The sequence below is a fragment of the Cydia fagiglandana genome, chromosome Z, assembly GCF_963556715.1.
Source record: "Cydia fagiglandana chromosome Z, ilCydFagi1.1, whole genome shotgun sequence".
NCBI classification, from domain to species: Eukaryota; Metazoa; Arthropoda; class Insecta; order Lepidoptera; family Tortricidae; genus Cydia; species Cydia fagiglandana.
The window spans coordinates 28,598,042-28,623,289 of NC_085959.1; the positions used below are offsets into that span (position 1 = coordinate 28,598,042).

The 25,248-nt window shown below is 40.5% G+C and overlaps 2 protein-coding genes and 3 long non-coding RNA genes across 6 annotated transcripts in view; 3 read left to right on the top strand and 2 right to left on the bottom strand.

Annotated features, from left to right (window-relative positions):
- Positions 1-1,295: 1,295 nt before the first annotated feature.
- On the bottom strand, positions 1,296-6,684 carry LOC134678367 (serine/arginine-rich splicing factor 4-like). 2 transcript variants are annotated; one of them, XM_063536917.1, is made up of 3 exons: positions 6,537-6,684; positions 4,620-4,991; positions 1,296-3,327 (listed from the first exon to the last, which is right to left on the bottom strand). In XM_063536917.1, the coding sequence occupies exons 1-3, from the start codon at positions 6,562-6,564 to the stop codon at positions 2,498-2,500; spliced, it is 1,230 nt and encodes a 409-aa protein (XP_063392987.1). In that variant the 5' UTR covers positions 6,565-6,684; the 3' UTR covers positions 1,296-2,497. The 2 variants fall into 2 exon arrangements, with proteins under 2 accessions (XP_063392987.1, XP_063392986.1); XM_063536916.1 differs by having other exon boundaries at positions 1,296-3,323; positions 4,616-4,991.
- A 2,280-nt stretch (positions 6,685-8,964) lies between these two features.
- On the top strand, positions 8,965-13,787 carry LOC134678287 (uncharacterized). Its single transcript, XR_010100170.1, has 2 exons — positions 8,965-9,289; positions 13,522-13,787. It is a non-coding gene; the product is annotated as an uncharacterized LOC134678287 (long non-coding RNA).
- Positions 13,788-13,793: 6 nt separating this feature from the next.
- LOC134678288 (uncharacterized) lies at positions 13,794-15,100 on the top strand. Its single transcript, XR_010100171.1, has 2 exons — positions 13,794-14,558; positions 14,642-15,100. It is a non-coding gene; the product is annotated as an uncharacterized LOC134678288 (long non-coding RNA).
- Positions 15,101-17,478: 2,378 nt separating this feature from the next.
- Positions 17,479-19,922, top strand: LOC134678463 (uncharacterized). Its single transcript, XR_010100185.1, has 2 exons — positions 17,479-19,380; positions 19,464-19,922. It is a non-coding gene; the product is annotated as an uncharacterized LOC134678463 (long non-coding RNA).
- Positions 19,923-20,090: 168 nt separating this feature from the next.
- LOC134678462 (GTPase-activating protein) overlaps positions 20,091-25,248 on the bottom strand; it is a 36,099-nt gene continuing 30,941 nt past the window's right edge. Inside the window, exons 13-16 of the mRNA XM_063537036.1 lie at positions 24,813-24,954; positions 24,432-24,622; positions 23,491-23,623; positions 20,091-22,826 (exon numbers count right to left, since the gene is read on the bottom strand). Coding sequence (XP_063393106.1) covers positions 21,332-22,826; positions 23,491-23,623; positions 24,432-24,622; positions 24,813-24,954 — 1,961 coding nt within the window. The 3' untranslated portion in view covers positions 20,091-21,331. The remainder of the gene's footprint in view (positions 22,827-23,490; positions 23,624-24,431; positions 24,623-24,812; positions 24,955-25,248) is intronic.

A 25,248-nucleotide genomic window follows, 5' to 3' on the forward strand; every position in this document is an offset into this window, starting at 1 on the left:
AATAATAGTACCTACTAGGTACAGAAGACTCACTCTTTAACGCATTCACTGCCAGGGGGCGTGGCCTAGGAACAAACTTGTATGACGGTGAACGCACATGTGCGTTGGGGGCAGTGAATGTGTTAACAAAACGCGTCTATTACGATCAGGACAGGTATGGCCGCTAGGTGGCGACAGCGCCACGCGCGGCTTATGGCTAGCCACCAAAATTGGTGTGGAACGGATGTACTTTTAGTTACCTGTAGCAAAGCGACGAAATAGCGGAGCCACGCCTGGTGGTAGGTCAACAGGAAGTACTATTTAGTCTATTTAATTATCTTGAGAGTGTAAATATACAATACAATACAAATACTCTTATTGCACACCTCAATAAAAGAAGACATACGTTGTACGAAGATATACGTTTTTTGCGGCATACACGGCCGTATCTTTTTTTTAGGTTAATTTAGAAGTTTGATTTTTACACAGCTTCACTGGACTGTAGACCTGGTTTTAATTACAACGCGATACCTCCACGTGTTCCCGATATAAAGGGTCTTGACAGACAGACGGACAAAAAAGTGATCTAATAAGGGTTCAGTTTTTCCTTTTCAGATACTGAACTTTAAAAATGACTAATTCACAGTGCCTACGCCAATTCTTGGGATTAGTTGTCAATAGGACCCCGGGCTCCCATGAGCCGTGGCAAAAATTCCGGGATTACGCGAGGAAGAATATGAGTTTGTAAATATAAAACACAAATTGTTAATAATTAAATAAACGTCAGCATCACGCATCTCTGCAGCTACACGTTACGTAGCAGGTTACCAGGCCCTTGTTTCAAGAACTTATTTTCTAACTACTGTCGCCTTACACAAAAATACAATTGCTGGCCCCTGTTTCACCATGCTGACAATTGTCGCCTGACATGGGTTATTCCTATTAGTTACCACGGAGTTGTTACCAGTGGTAACTACTAGGAATTTTATTCCCACCTTTTACCACTGGTAACTTCTGGAAAAAAAGTCCCAGTAGTTACCACTGGTAACTAGTGGAAATAACGCCCTGACATTCCTGTTCTAGCAAGTAAATATTGAAAATGCGAAACTTACTCAGCGACCCATGAAGTTGTCAGTATCAGGTGTGAATTGTTAAGTCCACATTAACGGTATATTGTACAGTCAAGGAATTTAAATTCCGACCCATTTCGTACTTTGTCACAGTGACAACCGTATGAGGTCTCTAGCGGCTTTAATATTGATTGTCACTGTGACAAAGTACGAAATGGGTCGGAATTTAAATTCCTTGACTGTACCATTGTTGTTTGTTACTGACCGACGCTTGAATGTAAGGAGATTAGTCAGAGTGACCACAGTTTAGTTTGTGAAACGGGCGCCAGGTTACGAAATGGATCTACACTTCTACTAGAAGTAGAAGAAGTAGATTGTTCTGAATAGGCTGGTATGTTATACGTATGAAACTTATTATGTTAGTTACATTACTTTTACGAATGTTTAAAGCAAATATTAGTTTTTTTTTCCGTTGTGAAATACTATTCAGGGAGTACATTTTTCTACGGAATATAAACACTGACAGACAAAAATATGTTACCATTTTTAACTATTAAACGTACGAGCGCTTAGATAATTACATATACATACTAACATATGTACTTATATTTGTCTTATCAACTTATCATATTTACTGTACAAATACATATTAAAAGAAGCCCTAATATACTTATATAATAACGATCGATTGCAATTGGATATTATGCAAAGAAATAGAATCAAATCGAAATAGACATCAGTGGCAGCCATGGCATATTCCTAAAATACGGCAATTTGCTTTTCATACCTCCTATTTGGAAAAGACCTTTTTCTTCCCTGCTAGGGATCAAAGTAACACTTTTCTGTTCTAGCACACTATTTTTACATTTTTTAGCTTAAATAATCTGTTTAAGCATCAGATTGTGTCAACACTAAGATTTTTTAATTTCCTCATAGTTGATGTGAAAAGCAGTATGTGTCACACGGTATCAACATTATCTCGTCTTGAGCGTTAACACTTGAATCCCTCATTACGGATCAGGATTCTACTTTAGAATCCATCGCTTCCTTCAGGATTCAACGTACGCCCTTTACAGAAATATATCATTTAGATCCCTAACACAAACTTCTATTCTTAACAATCACACGGTAGGTATACGGCAGCAGTTCCTTTGCAGTTTCTCGCACTTTTACGCATTTTTTTTGTACGGCTATACTTATAAGGTTGCCTCATTAAGCACGCAAGCAGGAATAACATTGCATAGCTACATACCTTTGGTACATCAAGTACATATTAATACTAGTGGGCAAAAAATATTCACAAGGAATATAACTTTAATAGTAGCTAGTGAATAGTTTATTAAAATCGGCATCATAGAGCAAAAACAATTGGTTCCTTACTTACACAATACACATGACACTATCTTTTTAAAATTCGTAAGTCTTAGCAATAATGAAAGCTTAAAAATTCATGAAGTAGCAAACCTTTGATGCAAGGTTTGCGCAGTGCTCGCCGGCGTAGGAGTAAAGTTTATTCCTACCGGCGTTTCACTCGAATTGCCGTTGGACGCTTTTCCTTGAATAGCAGCAATTTCTTTCTGCAGTTTGCTATTGAGGACTTGTTTATTGACAAAGTTACGGCTGACTCCCCGGCCGCGCCCGCGACCGCGTCCGCGTCCGCGGCCCCGAGAGCGGGTCGAGCGCGCGCTGGCGTTTGATCGGTTCGATCTATTAGACTGGCTTGATCGGTTGGACCCCACAGAGTAGACGCTCCCGGGCCCGCGCCTCTGTTTATATCCGCCTAGTTGACTATTCAGCTGAACGAGGCTCTGTTTATTTAAGTAATTAGGATTGCCAACGCTATTACGTCGACGACGCTTTGCTAGATCATTAGCCACGCTGACAGTCAACTGAGATGCCGAGGTGAAGGAATTGTTCCTAGACCGTGAATTACTCCGAGACAGTCTGTTATTCCTTGATAAAGAATTATTTCTCGATCTTGATCTCGACCTGGACCGAGTAAATGTTTGAGATCGAATCATATTATCCTGAAATAGCAAATTTTGCGCTTTCTTATTAAGTTGTTCTTTTAGTATTTGATCAGATCTCAATCCTACTGAAGTGTATTTGTTGCGCGTAGTCAGGCCCCGGCCGCGTTTGGCGATGCCTCTCTTGGCGACGGCGAGCGGGCGGCGCGCGCGGGCCGCAAGCGCACCGCGCGACACGCCGAGCCGGCTGCGTACATCGCCTCGCACATTGGAAGTAGAACGGGTACGGGTCAGACGATTTTGACCACTTCCTGCAAATAATTATAGTTTTGAAAACACAAGTGCCTAATAAAGATAAAATAATTAATAATCTTGGATATGTATTGTAGGTTTCACGAAAGAGATCATTGAAGTTTTTGGAGACTATATGATTTTAATTCCAGGAAATGTCATGATTTTTAGGTTTATATCTCTGTATACTTTTGTCAGGGTGTTTTTTTATGGCAACACCCTGACAAAAGTATACAGAATCCGAATCGGAAATTAGGAATACATTTCCGTACATACATATCCGAAATTAGGAATACATTTGACAACTACCGTTGGTTTTCAGTAGGGAGTATTACTGCAATGTTCTTGCCGCCAGAGTGCAGCACTAGTGCACATAATAATCCAAAGAGTAACTTATACATACTAGGCCTTAAACAGGTTGTTGGTTGACAAGTTTTCACTATGACATTGATGCATTAGCAGTTTGTTTAAAGCATGTTTAAAGGTGCCCTGCCGCGAAACCCGAAAATTCCGGTGCCGAAAATGCCTCTCTATCGATTGAATAGGTAAGAGTGATTTTCCTCGGTCCCTCATTGCTGAGGATCGCGACCATGTATGCTCCGTCTCCACAGTGTGCGATCATAGTCCATATGGGTTACGCACTGCATGTTGCCGCTAACCACACTCTTCACAACATCAAACTATCTAGTGGGTGCTTTTCCTCGCGCTCGCTTGTTCTCTATTTGGCCCAAGATAATTTACCTTTTCTAGGTCATGCTTTTTAGACCGCATGATATGACCAAAGAAGCTGAGTGCGCTCTTGACATATTGTAGAGAGCCGTGTGATGATTTTCAGCTCCTCTAGGATGGACTTATTGATTCTCATAGCTGTCCAGGGTATGTGTAGGAGTCATCGCCAAAAGTGATAGAGAGGCAGAAACGGAACTTTCGATTGTCGTGTTTCCGGTAGGCCATGTGATTGAGCTAGTGACGCGTAATATTCCCTGTTCAAAACAAAGACCCCCCACATCTAACTATATTAACGATAATTTCATCCTAAGGCCTGTAGCCTGATCTCAAAATAGAAAGGTTTGCATTTACTATTGATATATCTGAATTATACAAACCGAGTTTAGATATTTTATACCTTATTATATCAGGTATTTTATACCTCTAAATATCTAAACTCGATAAAATATCTTTTTTCCAATTCGGAAAATAGTAGTACCTAACAAGATCAATTAACCGTGCTGATATCTACTAGCTCTCACTCAGTTGTTGAATGGTTAAATTGATTAGAGAATATAAAATATGAAGGTTGATATAAACATACCTCTAAATCTGCCTATTCTGCTTTGTAATGGTACATTTTGATTTTCTAATCCTGCTCTCCCTCTCGGCGTCAGTCCTCTCTGCTGTGACCGCGAGCGAGACGCCGATCTGGCCCGGGAAGTGGAGCGCCGCTGCTGGCGAGATCGGGACTGCGAGCGTCCGCGGCCGCGGCCTCGGCCCCGACCGCGGGGGCGCACCTGCGACCGCGACCGCGAGCGGGATCTAGACCGCGCACCCGCGGCCGCGGGTGTCTCCACGCGAGTCGCCGATCGCCCCCGCCTGACAGTGCCGCGGCCGCGCCCGCCTCCGCGGCCTCGCCCGCGTATATTCGTGCCACCTCTACCACGCGACCTACCAGCTCGTATGATGTCATCTGTAAACATGGTTTTAAAATATGTACCTACACAATAAGTGCATGTAATATTCCGCAAGCAATCAACCTCAGTACATTTTGTAACGAGACTAACTGAAATAGCAAGACACGAAACATTTCCGTCAAAATTCGATCGAAAATAATTATGCATCTGTACTGCAGTTAGCAATATCTTTGCTCATCAAATTATACACCTTTTTCATCACATTTCTAAGCAATAGATACCTACATTTCAATTTAAATAGTGTAAGAGCAATTAGTCATAAAGCTTGCTGAGGTAGATACTGAATTTGAAAACCAAATTGCAAATAATTTAAGGTGCAGGGAGACAATTTAGACTGTGGGATAGTTTAAAGTAATTGAAATATCTTCCATGTTTTACATTATTAACTAGAGCACTAAATAAGTAATAGTACTACCATACAGATAGGACACTTCCTACAAAACCGAAGTTTGACAGTGATCCAGGGTCAAATCAAGCTATCCCTTTCTAATATATGGCACTATCCCTTTAGGCTATTTAGGATTGTCAAAATTCAAGCCACTATCTTATCTGTGGTTGTGCATGCCAAGGGACATCAAGTTGTGTCAACCCTAATAATTGCTCGGAGCCATGCTGAGCTAAATGGAGCTGAATTTGCCCGAAGTCAGGAGTGTCTCCCCACTGACGTAGAGTCACACACAACATATAATTTTTTCTATGTGGACATATATGGCACTCTAGTTAATAATGTAAAACATGGAAGATATTTTGATTAGTTTTAATTATCCCGCAGTCTATATTGCCCACCAGCACTACACTTGCATAGGTACTACCCTTTTTATTTCCTCCATGTGTGTTTTTAAATGATTCCACAAAAAAGAAATGCTGCTCTATGCTAGCCAACACAAAAACCAACTCCCCATAATTCAACAAAAAAGTTAATGCTCCTCTAATTATAAATGTACATACATTGCACAGATAGTTAATTTATGTTGCTGATGGTATCTGTATACTGTATAGGTCTGCTAATCAACTCAAGGCAGTTTAAGAGATATTATTATGGCCGACTAGACAGCCCTGGAAGTAGAAAGTTTCGACATTAAGGGACCAAATTGATAAAATTGAGATCCTAAAAAGCGCTACGACTTTTTAACAACTTCTCTTTCAGACTTAGCTGAGCTAGCTTAGTGAGCTATGTTTTTTAAATTTTATTATGTGAAAATTTCTATTGTTATTATGTACCTTCAACAGGTTAAGTTGACATTTAGTAAGTGAAACTATTATAAACCTTCAATGTGATCTGATCGGCTGGAAATTGGCGAAAGTCTACAGGGAATGCTGCCCACGCTAAGCTGATACAGCGTTTATATTTTACCAAAGATTTCGACTACACAAGGCCGGCAGTTATTGTAAAAATAGTGTAACATACTGTTGAAAACTATAAATTGTTATACACATTTCCTTCTAATATTCCAGTTATATTTCATTTATACGGAAACATTCGTCATTAAATTAAAGTTTTATAACAATCTGAAAATAGATCCGATGAATTTAGAACTTACCCAATGACATATTTGTAGAGTCCGCCATGGTACAAAGCTTGTGGAGCACGTGTTCAACAAACAAGACTCGTCTTAAACAACTGTGGATACTAACGTCATAAAATTTAGTTTACTTTAGAGCGAATAAAGGTAGCAAGTATCGAGCAGAGGTTAATTTTATTTTAGTAAACGCCAAGCAAAGCAAAAATATATATATTTTTTAAATATATGTGGCTGTCGCTGCAAAGGCATCCAAGAAATCTGCCAAAATGACGTGCGGTGCGGTACGGTGGTGTGTTGTAAGTTGCTAACACACTATCGCACCGCACCAAGGTCATTGTGGGACGCACCCATAAGTAAGAGGGAGAAAGAGATATCGCTTTCTCCCTTTTACTTATGGGTGCGTCCCACAATGACCTTGGTGCGGTGCGATAGTGTGTTAGCAACTTTACACACCAGATTAGAGTAGGCGCGCACGAGCAACTTTTGTCTCCGCAACTTTCTATTTTGTTTCTGTCACTCAAGTGTCGGTGTCAAGTGCGACAGAGGCAAAATGTAAAGTTGCGCCCCCTTTTTAGGGTTCCGTACATACCTAAAAAGGAAAAAACAGAACCCTTATAGGATTGTCACTTGTCGTCTGTCTGTCTATCCGTCTGTCACAGCCAAGGCCTGTTCACTTCCTAAGAAAGTTATGTCCCCAAATAATTGCGCATGTGTGCGCCTGAAGCTTCTATGTGTGCGTTGGCCTCCGAGAAAAAGTTGCGAGTAATAAAAATAAAAAAAATTTCTACAGCAACATTGCTCCCAACTCTGATTTAAATTATCACGAATTTTATACATAATTTATCATAAAACGGGACTTAAAATGCTTAAAACTTAATTACACGCGATTAAGTTTTATAATGAATATTTGCTTTGTTTGAGCGTTATATGTATTATTATAAGATTTATGAGTAATTTGCCATTTATAGTGGAAATAGTTTAATTTGAAACCTCAAACAGCTCGGCCTAGATCTTAAGACAAAGATATTTTATCTGTGCTTTTCGCTCTTGCAAAAATGGCCGCTCAAGCTAGTTCGCTTTCCTTTACAATAAAACTGAAAATTAGCTATTGTGTCGATTCACGGTATAAATGTGTGTGAAAAGTAATAATACAATGCGTCTTTTCATAAAATCAAAGTTTTATTGCATAATCATCCACCATAATAAAAAAATATATTTGTCAATGACTCTGTCCAACTGCTGTGGTTAAAGTTCATAACGAACATTTTATTTATTAAATCTTTAAATAATAAATACAACGTAGCGGTACAACCACTTAAGACTGTAAGTCTGTACCTACATAGATTACAGCAATGCACATAGAAAATGTGCTAAATGCGGAGCAATGGCTGTTGAAGCAGCCAGAGTGAAATTTATACAGCTTTAGTGGGTTCAGAAGGAACCGAGTCATAACGCATCTGGAAAGCGTATTAATTAACCGTGAAGAAATGTATGAATACAAGTTAGAAATCTGTGTAAAATGCCGTGTGTAAAGTGTAGTGTATCTGTTTGTAAAGTGTAATAGGTAGGTATGCCTAATGTTATTTGTATAAAGCCCCCTCCAGACTATGTGCGTGAATCGCGCCGCGACGTCGCGGAGCGAACATATCACGAAGTTGACGTATGACTCCACACTCGCACACTTCACGGCGATTTCGCAGTTTGGTTTGCGGCAAGATGGCGGAAAAGCATCAGCTGATCGAGTTTAACTGTTAGTTATCTATGGCATCATACGTGATTTAGCTGTTTTTCCATTTTGATTTCTTGTGAAACCGTAAAATATAGCTGCTTAATGTAATATAATCATAATATAATTAATATTTATCTGGCCACAGAAGAGCCATAATAGTGTGTAATGTGGAGTCTTGCAAGTTCGCGCTTCGCGTCTCCTTTGACGCGGGCCGAAATACCGACAAAAAACGGAGAACAAGGCGCGAAGACGTGAACAATCTGCGAAATCGACGCCACACTTGCGTTCGCGGCTTCGCCCGCGATTCACGCGCATAGTCTGGAGGAGGCTTAATACTGAAAACTTTGTGAATGCGCTTTATTAATGTCTATTTTTATTAAGTTGTCAGGGTTTAATTTTCAGTGTATATTTCTATATGTAAAACAATACAATGTTATAAACATAAATATGCCTTTTATTTAAATCAATAGATAATACCACAAACAAGGGGTAATATTTGCATCTTTCATATATTTCGTGATATGAAGATAACAAATATGTTTATACCTATAATACCAATACCCGCCACGGTGAACGCATATATTTAGTATGGAAACCGCCTTTAGGAACATTACCGTTCAAATTCTCGGGCCAAATTAGCACACATACAAAACTACGCCTACATTTAAATAAGACGACGCGTTTACAGAGCCTGTAATCAAAGCTGGTAAACAAAATAATAGTCATCTTTTTTACACTAATGGAACATAGCTAAGTGTAGATGAAATGCATATAATGTCACTAACTACCAATCAGCGACATTAATCCGCTAATAACCTTCTTGCTCTACGTACTGGCCGCTGAGAGTTTGCGGTTCATATTTGATTAGAATATGACTTGGACAGGGATAGGTTTATGCCATACATTGAAGAACCAGTCAAATAATACACGTATAATAATTTAATGCAGATTAAAAGATAACTAGTTAAAATGTTGTTGTGAAATGACAGACTAACTCAACATAAGTAAATATATCATTGTTGTATAAATGTATTCCGCTATAGTAAGTATTTTGTATATTTTATTATCAATTTGTATGGCAGTGCGAAGTCACATTCAGGTATAGTCTGTCCGTTTTTCTAAGATCAAGTACGCCATTGTAAATGTATGGTAAACTTGATCTTACGCTACGTCTTACGTAGGCGAACAACGCGCGAACGCGGCGCGGCGCGGCGCGGCGAAATCAATCCTTTGATGCCCATAGAAGTGTCCTACGTAAGCGATCTCGTTGCGAACGCGGTGCGGCGCGATTTGCACGCGAATGTCAGGCGGCGCGGCGCGGCGGCGGCCGCTTTCGCCGCGCCGCGCCGCGCCGCGTTCGCGCGTTGTTCGCCTACGTAAGACGTAGCGTTAGAATTCGGACTGGCTATACAGCCTGCAAAATTTACATGGGTACACGAATCGGGTCAAAAATATTTGAATAGGCGGAGTCACAATAAATCCCCACTTTCAGTTCCAATGGAAATATTTTATATGTATATAGCCGGTCAAGCAAGTTTGTCAGTAGAAAAAGGTGCAAAATTAAAATTTTGTATGGGACCACACCCGTTCGCGCGCTTACATTTTCTAAATTTGCCGCTCTTTTCTACTGACGGAAATGGCTTGAGAGAGAACCTACATATATGTGACGGTAGAGGGTGGATTCGAATGATCAACATTTTCAGATAATGTGTGTATTTGTTAAATTAATTCAGTGGAAGTGTATCTACATATAGAAGACCGGGTATGATTATCTCACGAGTTATATCTCATGAATAGAACATATTCTAGATATCTTTCCAGGCATCCACTTAATTTCATGTCTCTCTAATTGGACAGCTTTTTTCCATAGTTCTCTGCGAATAGCATCTTGTGGGAATCTGAATGGAAAGTAATGTAAAATGATAATATCAAATTTGATTATTAATTTGAAATAATTAGGTAGTTTTTTTACAGCTCCATTTCATGAAATAAAAAAGGAAAATACAAATCTGTAAGAAAGAATTCATTACTACATTTATAATTATATAGAAAATACCTAAACCAAGCACAAGTTAATAAAATAGTCTACTTCATTTGGCATAACACCATCCCTATTATCCTCGCAATTTAAAAAGTCGTATGTTGTTATGAAAGTCGTATGCAGTTATTACGTTTTAGCTTAGCACGGTAGTATTGAAAACAAATCGTCATGTTTAATTCCAAATTTTACGGAAGTTATCTGTTTACTACAAGTGAAAAGTGATTCCACTATCCTTGGTATGAACTAAAATAACTTCTGCACCACTTCACGACACATGAAGACATTTATAATTACAAAAAAACGTTGTTTTTATAAATCAATTTAGCCATCCGTCACTGACTGTCATCTCGGACGAACTGAAGTTGCGAATCGAATAGTTTGTAAGCACCGCCTACAATCGAATAGTTTACGTTGGGTCATAACTGAGCGGACAGAATACTTCCATGTATATCAGTTCGCTGACCCGCCAGGCTAAACCGGTTGTTAACTTTAGTTCCATTGGTACACATCGAGGGCGCCAGTAGTATAAACGTATAAACGGTTGGGGACATTTTTTTGTATGGAGTTACCGTTCTTCTCCTAGTGAGTATTATATTCTTTGGTCACAGCCTATTTTCTCGAAAACTACTGGACCATGGACATATATATTACTTCGTAAGGACGCGGCTAACGAGCACTAAAAAGGGGGCCGCTACATGGGTGTGATATTTGCATTTATCACACCCCGGCGCTCAGTCGTGTGGCGAATTGCGCAGTAGAAAGTTGTCACGCAGCATAACACAAAAATGCCTTATTGCGTTGTAAAAGGGTGCAAAAACCATTATAGGAAGTATAAGAAAAAAAATGGGATCTCATATCATCGGTAAGTAATTTCCAATTAGGTTTATTTATTGCTTAAAACCAATTTTAAACGATAATTTTATTTCATTCTCACGAGCAACTAATGTTCGCTCGTACGTCATAGCGCTAATGCATTAACCTTGTAAGGACGTCATTTCTCTTTGGAAGTTATTATGAAGTAGAAATGCATACTGCGTGATTTGTATAGGTAAATTTACTTAAATATGATTAGTTGATTACCTACCGGATATAATTACCGAAATTAAAGTACCTATTGTCTGTCTTACAGATTTTGTTCCCGTTTCTTTTACATAATTATTAAAAACATTCGAAATAACAAGATCAAGTATTTGTTATTGTTTTATTCGTTGACTTAGGTACCTAGTATATTAATTCTTGTCAGGTTAAAGTTTTTAATTAACTGTAGGTAAAACTCAAAAAAAATTAACAGGTGAGCGCTAGAAACAAAGCGCGCATTTTCAAACACCGATTAATTCACATCGCTGTATTTAATACTTTCCATTACCTACTTATATTTTTGCATCATATTTGTGGACAGGTGGCACGCTCTCGTTTCGGAGGCCAAGATTCTCTTTGGATCACTGAGCCAAAATAGTTAGTTTGTATTGCTGTTTCCTTCTTTTTTACTCTACCTGTTTTGCAAGCAAGAAACTAACAGAAATAGTTGTTCGCCGCATTTTACTCGCGAAAGCTCGGGAGGTACTTATCGAACTGTACTGCTGTAGCTAGTAGCTCGGCCAACTTGTCGACCTTGACAGAGCCGGCTTACACAGGGCGGCACACCGCACTGCGCGAATGTATAAAATATTGCATTGCCACCTGAGACGATAATGACATCACGAAATAACGTAGAAGAACGGAAACTTATAAGGATAAGTTCGCCCATTTTAATACAATAAATATGTTAACTAAAGCATTTATTACGAGAATCATAAGTAATACATAGGCAAAGGGTTAGGTTAAGACATATGTAGGTAGGGTAGAAAAGGGGTTTCAGTCGATGTGTGGAAGGGCGGCACCGTCGTCGAACCCAAGCCACCAGGCGGGGGACTTAAACCGGTGGCGTGTGCCTCGGATGCACATGGTGGTGGCACGTATAACGGCGTTACTGATCCAGCATCTCAGCCAGCCCAGTACAGTACTTAGAGATCGGTTCCAACGTTGAGATATGGTTTCTGCCATATGTTTTATAACGGAGGACATTTGGGGTGCATAGACGCTGTCAACAGATGTTACAAGTGGTGTGAAAGTTGCATGTCGCATTTCACAGGCCGTGGAATATTTTCTCTGTTTTTCGTCTTCAGCTGATTTTAGTACAGATGTCACGGGTCTTGAGAGGTAAGAAGGAGCGTCAGTGTCGACGACACGGATATCAAACAACGCCAACAAATAATTTTGATTAACCATAAACTTAATCGACGCTCTTCTGATATAAACCGCGAATAAACTTAACAAGCCTTGTACGCCCGTACAAAGTTATCGCGAGAGTCGAGCTCACGTAGTTGTACGCAGTGTGTAACAGATGGCGCTTTTTTGCTGACATGAAGATCGCAACGGGCAATTCATATGCATGCGCTCATCCATAGTTTATATCTATGTACTGGACCAATTAAGTTGAAATTTGGTACACATATGTCAATTAGTGACATGATGATGGTGATGATATATTCTTTGGTGATGATGATGTGAGTGAGTGTAGATGGGCATGTTTTTTTTATATTTTTAACATAGGTTCGAAGTTTTCCAAACCAAACCATTCCCCCCCCCCTTTGGCTCCGAAACTACTGGGTCTAAAATTTTGAAAAAATACAAAAAATATAATAGTTCTTTACCTAAGGAGTCAAGCGTGAGTCGGCCTTATCTGCGGAACACTAGAAACGCGGGTCCGACTCGCACTTGGCCGGATTTTTTAAATATAGCTGGTCAAGCAAATCCTGTCAGTAAAAAAAGGCGCGAGATTCAAATTTTCTATGGGACGATATCCCGTCTCGCCTACATTTTTCATATTTGCCGCCTTTTTCTACTGACAAGATCTGCTTGACCAGCTTTATCTTTTGTGCTAGTGTGAACGTTGATGGGCTCTATAACTAACCGTCCAGTGGCGCTCTCATTGGGGAATTGTGTTTCCTATTAAACCAATTAGTTTTTGTATAAATCAATATAAAATATTAATCCTACTTTTTATTGTGAATATTTTTTGCTTTATCAACTAAACGGCAAATGGTGGTCCGTCTTAAACTTAAAGGGTGATTCACTAAAGAGTAAAGAATATGATACTCACTAGGAGCTATGGAGAAAAAAACTATTTAACCACTTTCCAATAATTAAATATACCTGTTTTTGGATATGTATTGTGTAATTTTTCTTTTTAGGTAGGTGCAACAGATATTCGGTATTCGGCCGGTAGGCAACATTGAGTCGAATACCGAATAGGTACCTAGTTGCCGAATATTCGTGGTATCTCTACTCATAACCCTGAGATCTACCGGGAAAATAGATATTTCGTTATCTGAAGCTCGAACATATGGATGATAAATGATTTGGATATCGGTAAATCCTGGACGTAATTTGTAGACGATAGATACTACGAGCGCCCATAATCTACCTGATTTATTTGTGGATTTAGATATATGACTTTGTAACGTAGACATTTTCTTAGATTTTAAATTAATATTTTTGGGTTGAATTCCTTTTCTTATTTCAACGATTTTAACAATATCCCAAACTAACTCGATTGATTGCACTTCTTTGCATAATCTGTTGCATTCAGATGCACCTTTTGATGCTTATCTGTTGTCGGGGTTGTCATATGAGTAAAAATAATTAAAACTTGAGATATTTATGTTGTCACTCCAGGAAAACTTTGTATGATTTAGGTATGATTTTTATAGATAGAAAATAAGTTTGATGTAAAACAAAACATATAAATTACAGACTTACAAAGTGGCTCTGAAATGAAACCTTATTAGATTTAATGATAAAAATATATTTCTTAGGCTCATGAGTGAATTTGTCTAAATAATCAGTTCAGAATTTTCGAAGAATTTGTGTCTTCAGGGGATTGGCACCCTACTTTTGTTTTTTTGCCTTTTGTTCTCAACATATGAGAAGGTCATTCTGAGGTGACATGCACTTTTGATGTGTGGACCCCTCCGGGGACGCACGCTCGCATGAGCCCTATTTTGTGATAAGACCACACATTCCACATGGTGGTCAAAATGGTGGAAGCAGTTCGAGTCCTTCGGTGTGTTCCACTGAGTAAGTATAAATGGAATTTAGTTGTGATCAATTCCACAATGGCGCGAAACATTGTGGGTTTGTTCTTAACCAAGTTTTGGTTCTTTACAGAGTTGACTCCTGCTCGAGGGAAGGGAGCGCTCCGCCAGAAGTCCTAACAGCTTCCAGTGCGGTGAGCTAAATTTCGAATTGTTTCATTTTTTCTCTAGCGGCCATAAAGGGCATCGGCTAATATTTCCTTTTCTCGCTTTGCAGGAGCCGGGATGTTTCTAGATGTTTCTAGAAGCTTTTGATGTTTATAGAAGTTTCAAGATGTTTCGAATTTGAAGTTTTAAAATGATGCTGTGGGATCTGTCCCACGTCATCTGCACTGGCCGGCTCCAACCAGGTTAGCAGTCAGCTTCCCGGGGATAGGCGAGGTCACTCCCCGCCGCTCCAGGTCCGGTAGCAGTTTTTGAGGTCGGTCTGATGCATCTTTAATTTTTAAATTGCGTCTGCGCTCGGCTACAAATTTAAAATGTGATTTAGAGCAATAGTTATTTTAATTTAAAGTTTTGAAAGTTCTGGTGCATAAAACTTAGGTATTTCGAAATTTAGTCTTTAGTAATTAATTAATTGGTGTAAACCTTATGACATGAACCTGTGAAGCGACCCAGCTATACCACTGAGCTTTTACACTATAACTTTAGGTTAATAAAGTTTGTTAGATTTAAATTTGTTTAATTGTTTCTCCTCCTAGCTTTCCTACAGCAAGGTTTCCATTTAGTTTATTTTATTTAATTTTATTTTGTTAACATGGCTGTTTTTATTTTTGACAAGCCGGAGCTTTCCATTCATTTATTTTACCCCCTTACAAAACACCCGTGTTACAATGGCGCCCAAGAATTTTCAGGTTTCTAAATAATTACTTGCTGCAGGAAAAGTCTAGATTTATTTTTATGCACCAGAAAATAAATTTGTTTAACTCACCTTTTGTAGAGTATTTTGTTACATTTCAAAGATTTTTTGGGTATTGCATACCATAATTTGGGCATTTGCTCACATTTATGCTGTTTTCTGCACATTTACATGAAATTATTTTCGAAAATCATAGAATTTTGTATGATACATTTTGAGGTTATAAGATTTTGCTGACTTGACAGATGTCAATAGCACGTGTTGTATTTTTAATCAATTTGGATACTATTTTGAAGTTTTGACACTAGAATTTCTTTTGGTTTCACATTTAACATTTAATTTCAATAAAAAAATAGGAATTTGGTATTTTGTAACATAAGATAAAAGTACACAATTTTGCCACTTGGGATCACTTGTAGTAATCTATATTTGGTTAGAATTTCATATTTTAGGTGATAAATATGTGAATTTTTGGAATTTTGATGGAACTGTACTTTCATAAATGTTTTATAGTGAATTTTTTTTAATTTTTATGTTTTAACAGTTAAGCCGGAAGGCATAATAATTTCACCACATTTCAAGTTTGTTAAGGAAAACAATAGTTATCTTAACATTATTTTATTTTATTTCCTTACACAGCACAGTTTTTGTAAACATGAAGCACCAGAAATTTCAATGCAGTAGCATATTTAGTAAATAAAAGTTGAAACACAACACTTAATTTCACAGCTTATTGATAAATAAATTTATTGAGGAAGGTCAAGCCGATCAGGAGCACATCCTAGGTCCAAGGAGCTGTGGAAGCGATGTTGGCATTTTGTTTTTCAGAAATCTCCGCATAGCCGCAGGGGAAACAGTTTAGTATGAAGTCTGGTCTGGCAGTAGTGTCCGGCGAGATGCTTGTGGTGTTTCATGATCATTTAACTTCTTAAAGGAAGATATTCTTCTTCGGCGTGTTAGCGCTTATAGTTCCAGAACAATAGACATGATTTCATTTTCAAAATTAGAAATTCCTGTGATCCGGCTGTCCAGTTGTAGAAATCACTGGATGCTTTTCGTTTTTGTAGTGGTAATATCCAAATTCAGCACGGTTTTGATGTAATCTGTAACAAGTTCACTTCAATTTTGGGTTTGAAATACAAATTTTTGGTTAGTTTATTTCATTTGACTTTGAAATGAAATTTAGCGTTTAATTTGAAATGAGAGGGATAATCGTATGAAAAAGATGATTCCTGATCTCATGATTTAATGTTTTACCTGTATTTTTGGTAGTTTTCGGTTAACTCTGTGTAGTTTTGAGTCGCTGATTTAGCGTATTTAATATTTACCGTAATTCGAGTTTTTAACGGTACTTCACACAACGTAAGACTTGTGTTTCATATTAGATGGTAGTTTTCCAAATTAAAATGGTATTTGCAACCAAAGTTTTGTTCTTTGTAGATTAGTTTAAAGTGCAAAGTAAGGTTAAGTCATGGAATTGTTTTTTTTTGACACAGAGTAAGGTGCGTTCGGAAACGCGTAAACTTTAGTAGTGTTTTCTTAAGTTCGTAACGAGTTCAGCGTTTATAAAAACGCTCGTTTTGGAAAATCATTTTGTAATTTGTTTAAATATTGATATTTATTTAGTTAAATACAATATAGTTTTGGTTTATAACGTTACGAGATTTGGTTTTTTAGTACTCAAATTTAATGAGATATATTAATTTGAAGTAGTTTTTTTATTTAGACCTTATTTCGCCAAGAATACAGTTTGTAATCTCGGTTTGAGAATTGGCGGGAATTTCGAATAAGGCTGGCATCCATAGCTGGCATGTTTAGAATTTTGACACAAGTTTTGGTAGGTTTTCAAGAAGGTGGTATTTTCCAAGGCCTCGCCTACACAAGAACGTTTTGTTTCACGGTTGTCTCGTATGGAGTGTTGGATATTATGGTAAAATATCCAATCACGACTTTATGCACGGTACGTGGTGAACAGCACTGACTGTATTCACTACTAATTTTGTTGCGGAGATGGAAGAACGGGATTTGTAATGCGTGAAGTATGGTAGGGGCGACAGATGAGATATGAACGGTATGGTAAAGTGCGTGATGCATAAATGGGGCGAAACAACTTGCTCACTTTTAAGGTCAGAGCGAGTCCTTAACATAGCCAAAGGTTTGGATTTCGGTAGTAGGTTTCGAGTGCTTACCACACTCGAGCACGGTTTTGTGCAAATTTTGCGTATTTGTGGCTACGCATTTGGTCGGTATGGGGTTCATACCCAGCAGTTACCATTTTTGAGGGGCTGTTTTAAATTGGGTTCTTGCTTTTTTGGACATATCGACCGCGGTACCCCTTTTGGTTTGGTACCTTTTGTTTATCGTGTTGACGATCCAATGAGCCATTTTTGAAGGCATTGGAACGGCACTCGGTGTCTCCGCCACCTTTTTCATGCCTGCTACCGCAATGCAACTCAGCCAAATGGTTGAAATTTTTTCGATTTAGTATGGTTTTAGAGTTTAGGGGAGTTATCCTTGGACGCACGACCCCTCGTCTTGTACCAGTCGTCGTGCCGCCAAGGACGACAAACCACTCACCTGCTATATACCTCGTTTTTGTTTAGGTATACCATTTTTTTTGTTTTGGTTTTTGATTCCGGAGAGTTGGGGTGGACAGGTGTACCTCACCAACTCAAAGAGCCATTTTGGATTTTTTTAGGTTTGATTTGATGATTGTTGTCTAACTGAAGGGTTGGGACAGGGCTTAGTGTCCTCAACCGGTAGGGTTACAACAAAGGTTTCGTTGGAAGCTTATAGTTGGTGGACTATAGGTCCAATTTTCGCCCGGTCTAGCTGAGTTTTATTTTAGGAATGCTGAACATCGGTCCTGGCGGTTGGTTTTTGGCTTTCTCAGCACAACAAGCTTTTATCGCGTTGTACTGAGAAGGCCAACGGTTTGTTTACGGGTTGGAAAGATAGACGGAGGTTTTTTTCTATGTGCAGCGCAGTTGGCCGCATAGTTTTTTTCACCTTCCGTGGTACTGACGTGGGTTCGAGATTATTATTTAGATTTTTTTGTTCGATCAGAACAGCAGTTATTTTAAATTGTTTAATGTTAGTATGATTTTACTTTAAGATTTTTTGGGGGTTCGTTTGAGCATTTTTGGTATGTTTTGAATCTCGAAGTTGCGTCAGACTTTTTGTTTACATTCTAGGTTTTCTAGGTCAGTTGAGTAGGTTAGTTTTCTTGCCTTCACTTTGTTTTAAATTTTGTTTTAGGATGAAAGTCGCTGAGGACAGCGAGCGGTTCACCTACGTTGAACCTTAAAATCGGGGAGGGGGGTATTGTAACGTAGACATTTTCTTAGATTTTAAATTAATATTTTTGGGTTGAATTCCTTTTCTTATTTCAACGATTTTAACAATATCCCAAACTAACTCGATTGATTGCACTTCTTTGCATAATCTGTTGCATTCAGATGCACCTTTTGATGCTTATCTGTTGTCGGGGTTGTCATATGAGTAAAAATAATTAAAACTTGAGATATTTATGTTGTCACTCCAGGAAAACTTTGTATGATTTAGGTATGATTTTTATAGATAGAAAATAAGTTTGATGTAAAACAAAACATATAAATTACAGACTTACAAAGTGGCTCTGAAATGAAACCTTATTAGATTTAATGATAAAAATATATTTCTTAGGCTCATGAGTGAATTTGTCTAAATAATCAGTTCAGAATTTTCGAAGAATTTGTGTCTTCAGGGGATTGGCACCCTACTTTTGTTTTTTTGCCTTTTGTTCTCAACATATGAGAAGGTCATTCTGAGGTGACATGCACTTTTGATGTGTGGACCCCTCCGGGGACGCACGCTCGCATGAGCCCTATTTTGTGATAAGACCACACATTCCACATGGTGGTCAAAATGGTGGAAGCAGTTCGAGTCCTTCGGTGTGTTCCACTGAGTAAGTATAAATGGAATTTAGTTGTGATCAATTCCACAATGGCGCGAAACATTGTGGGTTTGTTCTTAACCAAGTTTTGGTTCTTTACAGAGTTGACTCCTGCTCGAGGGAAGGGAGCGCTCCGCCAGAAGTCCTAACAGCTTCCAGTGCGGTGAGCTAAATTTCGAATTGTTTCATTTTTTCTCTAGCGGCCATAAAGGGCATCGGCTAATATTTCCTTTTCTCGCTTTGCAGGAGCCGGGATGTTTCTAGATGTTTCTAGAAGCTTTTGATGTTTATAGAAGTTTCAAGATGTTTCGAATTTGAAGTTTTAAAATGATGCTGTGGGATCTGTCCCACGTCATCTGCACTGGCCGGCTCCAACCAGGTTAGCAGTCAGCTTCCCGGGGATAGGCGAGGTCACTCCCCGCCGCTCCAGGTCCGGTAGCAGTTTTTGAGGTCGGTCTGATGCATCTTTAATTTTTAAATTGCGTCTGCGCTCGGCTACAAATTTAAAATGTGATTTAGAGCAATAGTTATTTTAATTTAAAGTTTTGAAAGTTCTGGTGCATAAAACTTAGGTATTTCGAAATTTAGTCTTTAGTAATTAATTAATTGGTGTAAACCTTATGACATGAACCTGTGAAGCGACCCAGCTATACCACTGAGCTTTTACACTATAACTTTAGGTTAATAAAGTTTGTTAGATTTAAATTTGTTTAATTGTTTCTCCTCCTAGCTTTCCTACAGCAAGGTTTCCATTTAGTTTATTTTATTTAATTTTATTTTGTTAACATGGCTGTTTTTATTTTTGACAAGCCGGAGCTTTCCATTCATTTATTTTACCCCCTTACAAAACACCCGTGTTACTAAAAAAATATGGACGTTAAGTGGAGTTTTTATTTAACAGAATGAAAATAGGTGAAATAAATAACATAATATATTTTTTGTGAAATATTAATTTGTACATTATTTTATTTCTTCATAGTTAAAGTATACCTCCATAAACAGAGGCCTACAAGGCACATAACATACAAATGAGTTTCATTGATAAAACGAAAACCTTGTTTCATAAACCAAATGAAATCGTTCAACAGAACAGACTATCATCAATATTCTTCAATAACTTGCTACAAATAAAAACTACTGTGCATTTTTCAATAATATTTGACATTAAAAATCTATCAATTGACCTTCATATCATAATATTTACGTACAATACAACACGGAAACCTAACAAGTGAATTCGAAAAAGTCAGTCAATAGTTAGAATGGCGTACTCCTACCTTGCCTCGAATCACAAGGCCGTACTGTTAGGCATAATGTAAGGCCAGACTTACACGAGTTTAGAATAGTTCACATTGCAATGCATGTTTTCAATACATGTACATTATGTCATTACGTTATATATTAAGCCACATCGATCCTTAAGTACACAGGCTAATAGTAAAGCAAAACATGAAATGGTATTGCTTGAAACAATTGACAAGGTCACAATGCAATTGTGATTTCATAAGATCTCTATTCCGCTACATACGAAGACTATCACCGTATACTACACAGCACTCTTGAAGCCGACGGTTCGACGACAGCGTAACAGTCCTTGTACTCGAATATCCGAGCTATGCAGCAAGTGTGGTTTACTTAATGCATTCGTTGGCAAATAAGTCAAATAAAAATACATACGTTTCAAGTATTGTGAACAAAACATATAACATTCAATATTTCTAATTCAAGACTAATATGTTACAAATTACAAGCGATAAAGACGCTATACGTATAAGTATAACATAACTAAGTCTTATACAACAACATTAAGATTTCCACTTATTATTGTGCTACAGGAATGAGAGTTGAATGCGCCGGCGACGCCATACAACACTTGGCACCTTTTGAGTATTAATGCTATCATTTAGACTTAACCATACCAGTATTCTTTCAGAAAACTACATACTAGAGGAGGCACACGCTTCAGGTCGACGAAAAGGAGTTCAAAAAATATCATAGAAATAAATACATCTCTAGCCTACCATTAACTTTACAATAGAACCGTATCGATCGCATCCTTTATCACGAGGAGCGACAGTGCGCACGCGGAGACCAGTAGAGGAACCGCGCGGGGCCTAGAGCCGGATGTCGCTGGTGGCGGCGGCCAGCAGCGAGCCGTGCGCGTGCGCGGCGGGGCGCCACGCCGCGTCGGGGAAGTCCAGCGCCTCACCCGCGCCCTCCGTCGGCGCCGCCGGCGCGCCCGCCGCCGCAGGCACCGCGCTCGCGGCCGGCTCGCGCGTCGCTCCGCTCGGGGCCGGCAGCTCTGCTTCGTCGTTACGGACGAACGTGCGGCATTGCACGTCATCCTGAGCACCGTACCGGTGCAGACTAAGAAACTTAAGATTTGCCACTATTGATGAGTTTATCGGTCTCGTTGGAAGATTGACAGTAGTGGCGGAGCGCTCGATGCGTTTCGTGCGCGTTTCGGAGGGCGCAAGCTCTAGTGATTGCCCGCGCCCGTACAGCCGTGACTGTCCGAATCGCGGCGTCAGGCGACCGATCAGGTTATCCTCCTTTCGCGAAGATTTGTTCGTACTTTGTATATCTTCCGGCGGTTTCGACTTTTTCTTCAGGAAAAAAGGCGTCAGCCGCTCCGCGAACGGTCGAGAGGAATTGGATCCAGTATCATGAACGTTGGAGGTGGAACTTGACGTTTTTAGTGGTTTCATGGGATTCGATTGGGGTTTTATTGGGTTAGACTTTCGCTGGATACTAATTCTAGAAAAGATTCCATAATCTTCTTTATCTTTCCGATCCGGTTGTTCTGTATTAATTTGAGTGGGATCGTTACCGGACTCGTCCTCGCACACCTTGAGCACGCAATAGGCGTCCCTTTGAAGTTCGTCAAGCAAGCTGTCGTCATTAGACAGCGTGTCCAGTTTACTGGCGGGCCGCGGCTCCGCGGGCTCGCAGTCGGGGTCGTGCAGGCTGCCGGCGGAGCCGCGGCGCGGCGCGCGCTCCGGCTTGGGGTGCAGCCGCGTCGCGTGCCCCCGCGGAGGTACGGCAGGCGGCGCCTCCTCGCCCGCAGGTGAGGCCGCATGGCTCATGAAATTCGCCATCAACTCGTACTCTTTGCAGCGGTAGGAGGGATCGGTGTCCTGCCGCTTCGGCGAGTTGGCGTCGGACTTGGGCCTCCGTTCGGGCGGCTTCAACTCGACGTCGACGTACTCGCTGAGCGGCGGCCAGTCGGCGGCGTGGGACGCGAGCGTGGCGCGCGAGGGCGAGAGTCGCGCAGGCTTGGGCGGTCGCGCAGGTTTACCGGCCGAGTTGTCGCTGTCCTCGGAAGGCTCCTGCTTGAGGCAAGACATAGTTAAATAGCCGCTCCCCGTGGACTTGTTGGACTTGCCGGAAGAGCGCTCGTCGATGTGCCGCGACAGCTTGAGCGACTCGGTGCTGGAGGCGACGTCGAGCGAGCCGTGGAGCGGCGCTGGCGGCGCGGCGGCTTCGGCGGCCGGCTCGCTGCGCCAAGTGCGCCACAGGAAGGCGCCGCCTTCGCCGCCGCCCATGCCCGACATACCCGACCCGGCGCCCGCAAGGTGAAGGTAATTGTCGTCACCGATGGGAGCTTGCCTACAAAATTTATACATGATTAAATCCACAAGTCAGTAAAAGGTCGTTTTTATTGAATGATATGGACAGACGTTACTAAACATTCAATGTTAAACCTATAGTCTGTCTATAGTGTGTATTTATAGGCAGAACCGAACTAGCCCTGTTTCTACTTATTATCAATATCATTATTTTATATTTAATGGAACTATAGGTCTTATTGTATATCTGCAAGCTTAAACATATTTGTATGCGACTGTTTGTTTCCTAAAAAAAAAAAAACAACTTTGTCAGTAGAAAAGCGTGCAAAATTCTAATTTTCTATGGGACAATAATCCATCGCGCCTACTATTTTTGCCGCTTTTTTTCTACTGGCGTAAATGGCTTAACAGATTATAGTTATATGAGGTGCGGCCCAAATATTATGCTGGAAATATTTGCGGGTTTAAAAAAAGAATAACAATACCAGTTGGCTATCAAAGCTATGAAGTGCAAACGATGTAGTGGCCCATACGGTTTACGCCTATTTTGAGTGCCCTATACATTATGTATGGCAGAAGTGATGGTACCGACCGGCTTGCGGCCGTACAAATGTGAAATGCGTGCCGACTCAGCTCGTTCGGTGGGAATCGTACTTTAGAGTAGAATATGGTGTGAGTAACGTTTGTTGCGTGCGCTCGCTTACTTGCTGCCGTATTTGGTCTCGCGCGCGAGCGAGCGGTGGTAGACGCGGTGCCGGTGCTCCAGGTCGAACATGGCCTCCTGCAGCTCGCGCAGCGTCGCCGCCTCCGCGTCGCGCTCTTCCGACGGTGGTCCTTCTGGTCATTACAACAAACAATATCTTTTATAATACATACATATCGGCATTACTTTGAAAAATATCTCTCTCGTATCTCACACTGCTACTTAAAGTTAAAAGACAGTAACTCTGTATGCAAAAATTTTATTTTTATTGACGGAACAAGATACGAGTTTTTGTTAAAGTAGCGCCGATATGTCATTGTAAATGCCCCAAGTATGTTAAATTCCATGAGGTGATCCTCTTACGGTAGATGTTGCTAGGCGCCCCCTAAGACACATAAGGGATATAGTGGAAATATTCGCTGTCTACAAGTCTCAGTAGCGTTGATAAAGCGGCGGGCTGTTTTCGCAGAGTCGCGAGTTCTAGTCTCGCCCGAGCCAGTGAGTTATTCCACTTTCCCTTTATTTGTAAGCTTTGTGGTATCGTTTGCAGAGTTTTTGCTTAGTACACAATTAATTTAGATAGACTCGTATCATAAAATAACCTGGATGCAGCCAATAAACTATAGTCAGACCGTAAAAAGTTTGCAGTGAATTTGATAGCCCACGCAGTGCAACTGTCATTTTAAACGTCAAACTTCTATGAAATTATGACGTATACATAACACTTACACTGCGTGGGCTATCAAATCCGCTGCAGACTTTGTTTGGTGCGACTATAGCCTCTTTAATAATGTACTATTAACGTACATATTTTTATTACTTAAATGTTACATTCTGATCTTTAAAAAAAATTAAGTGAAGTAAAGGTACTCCATATAAAAGTAAACTGTGATAGGGATCATAATAGTAGGCGAGAGGTATAAAGTATCGGGGAGTACATACCCTGTAAGGCAAGCGCGCGCGCGTCGATGGGAGCGGCGTGCGCCACGAGCAGCGCGTGCAGGCGCTGCAGGTCGCGCGCGGGGTCGAGCCGCAGCGCCAGCGCCGCCGGCCCGCGCAGCGTCTCGCGCTCGCCCGCCTCCGTGGCCTCGCACCCGCCGCACCCCTCCGCCTCCGCCTCGCGCCGGCCGCAGCTGACGAACACAACACAGATAATCGAAATGATCTATAAAGAATCTAGTTTACCCAGAAAGTGACTTCGTAGTGTTTAGCTCAATTGTCGTAACATTAATTGACTACCATTTTTGCACTTAGTGCTCTGTGTATTTATAGACCGGAAGTGTAGTCGCGATACGGGATCAAAGTGGAAGGTGAGTCACGTACCACGTCCACTCGGTGTCGGCGTAATAGCCCTTGTGCGGCGGCGAGGCGGGCGAGTGCCGGCACAGCGCCGTGAGCAGCCGCACCCACTCGGCGCGCTCCACGCAGTTGCTCGCCTGCACGAACAGCACGCGCTCGCGGTGCACTGCACAAACCATACGATTATGTCATACACATACAAGGAGAGCCTCAAATTATATTTTCTTGTTATTTACTGCCATTGTTAAGTGTTCTAAGCATGTGTCACTCGATTGGTCGGGCACGCTTGCCTCACGTCAGTCATTAAAGGCACGAGCTGGAAAGGGAAAGCGTCATCGGCGCCATGCATTGGGGAGGAACAACGTTATTCGTGACCGTTCGGCGTCAACCATCGGTTTTACTAGACCAGTGATGGGTAAAGAACGACCCGCGGGCCTGATCCGGCCCGCGAAAGGATTTT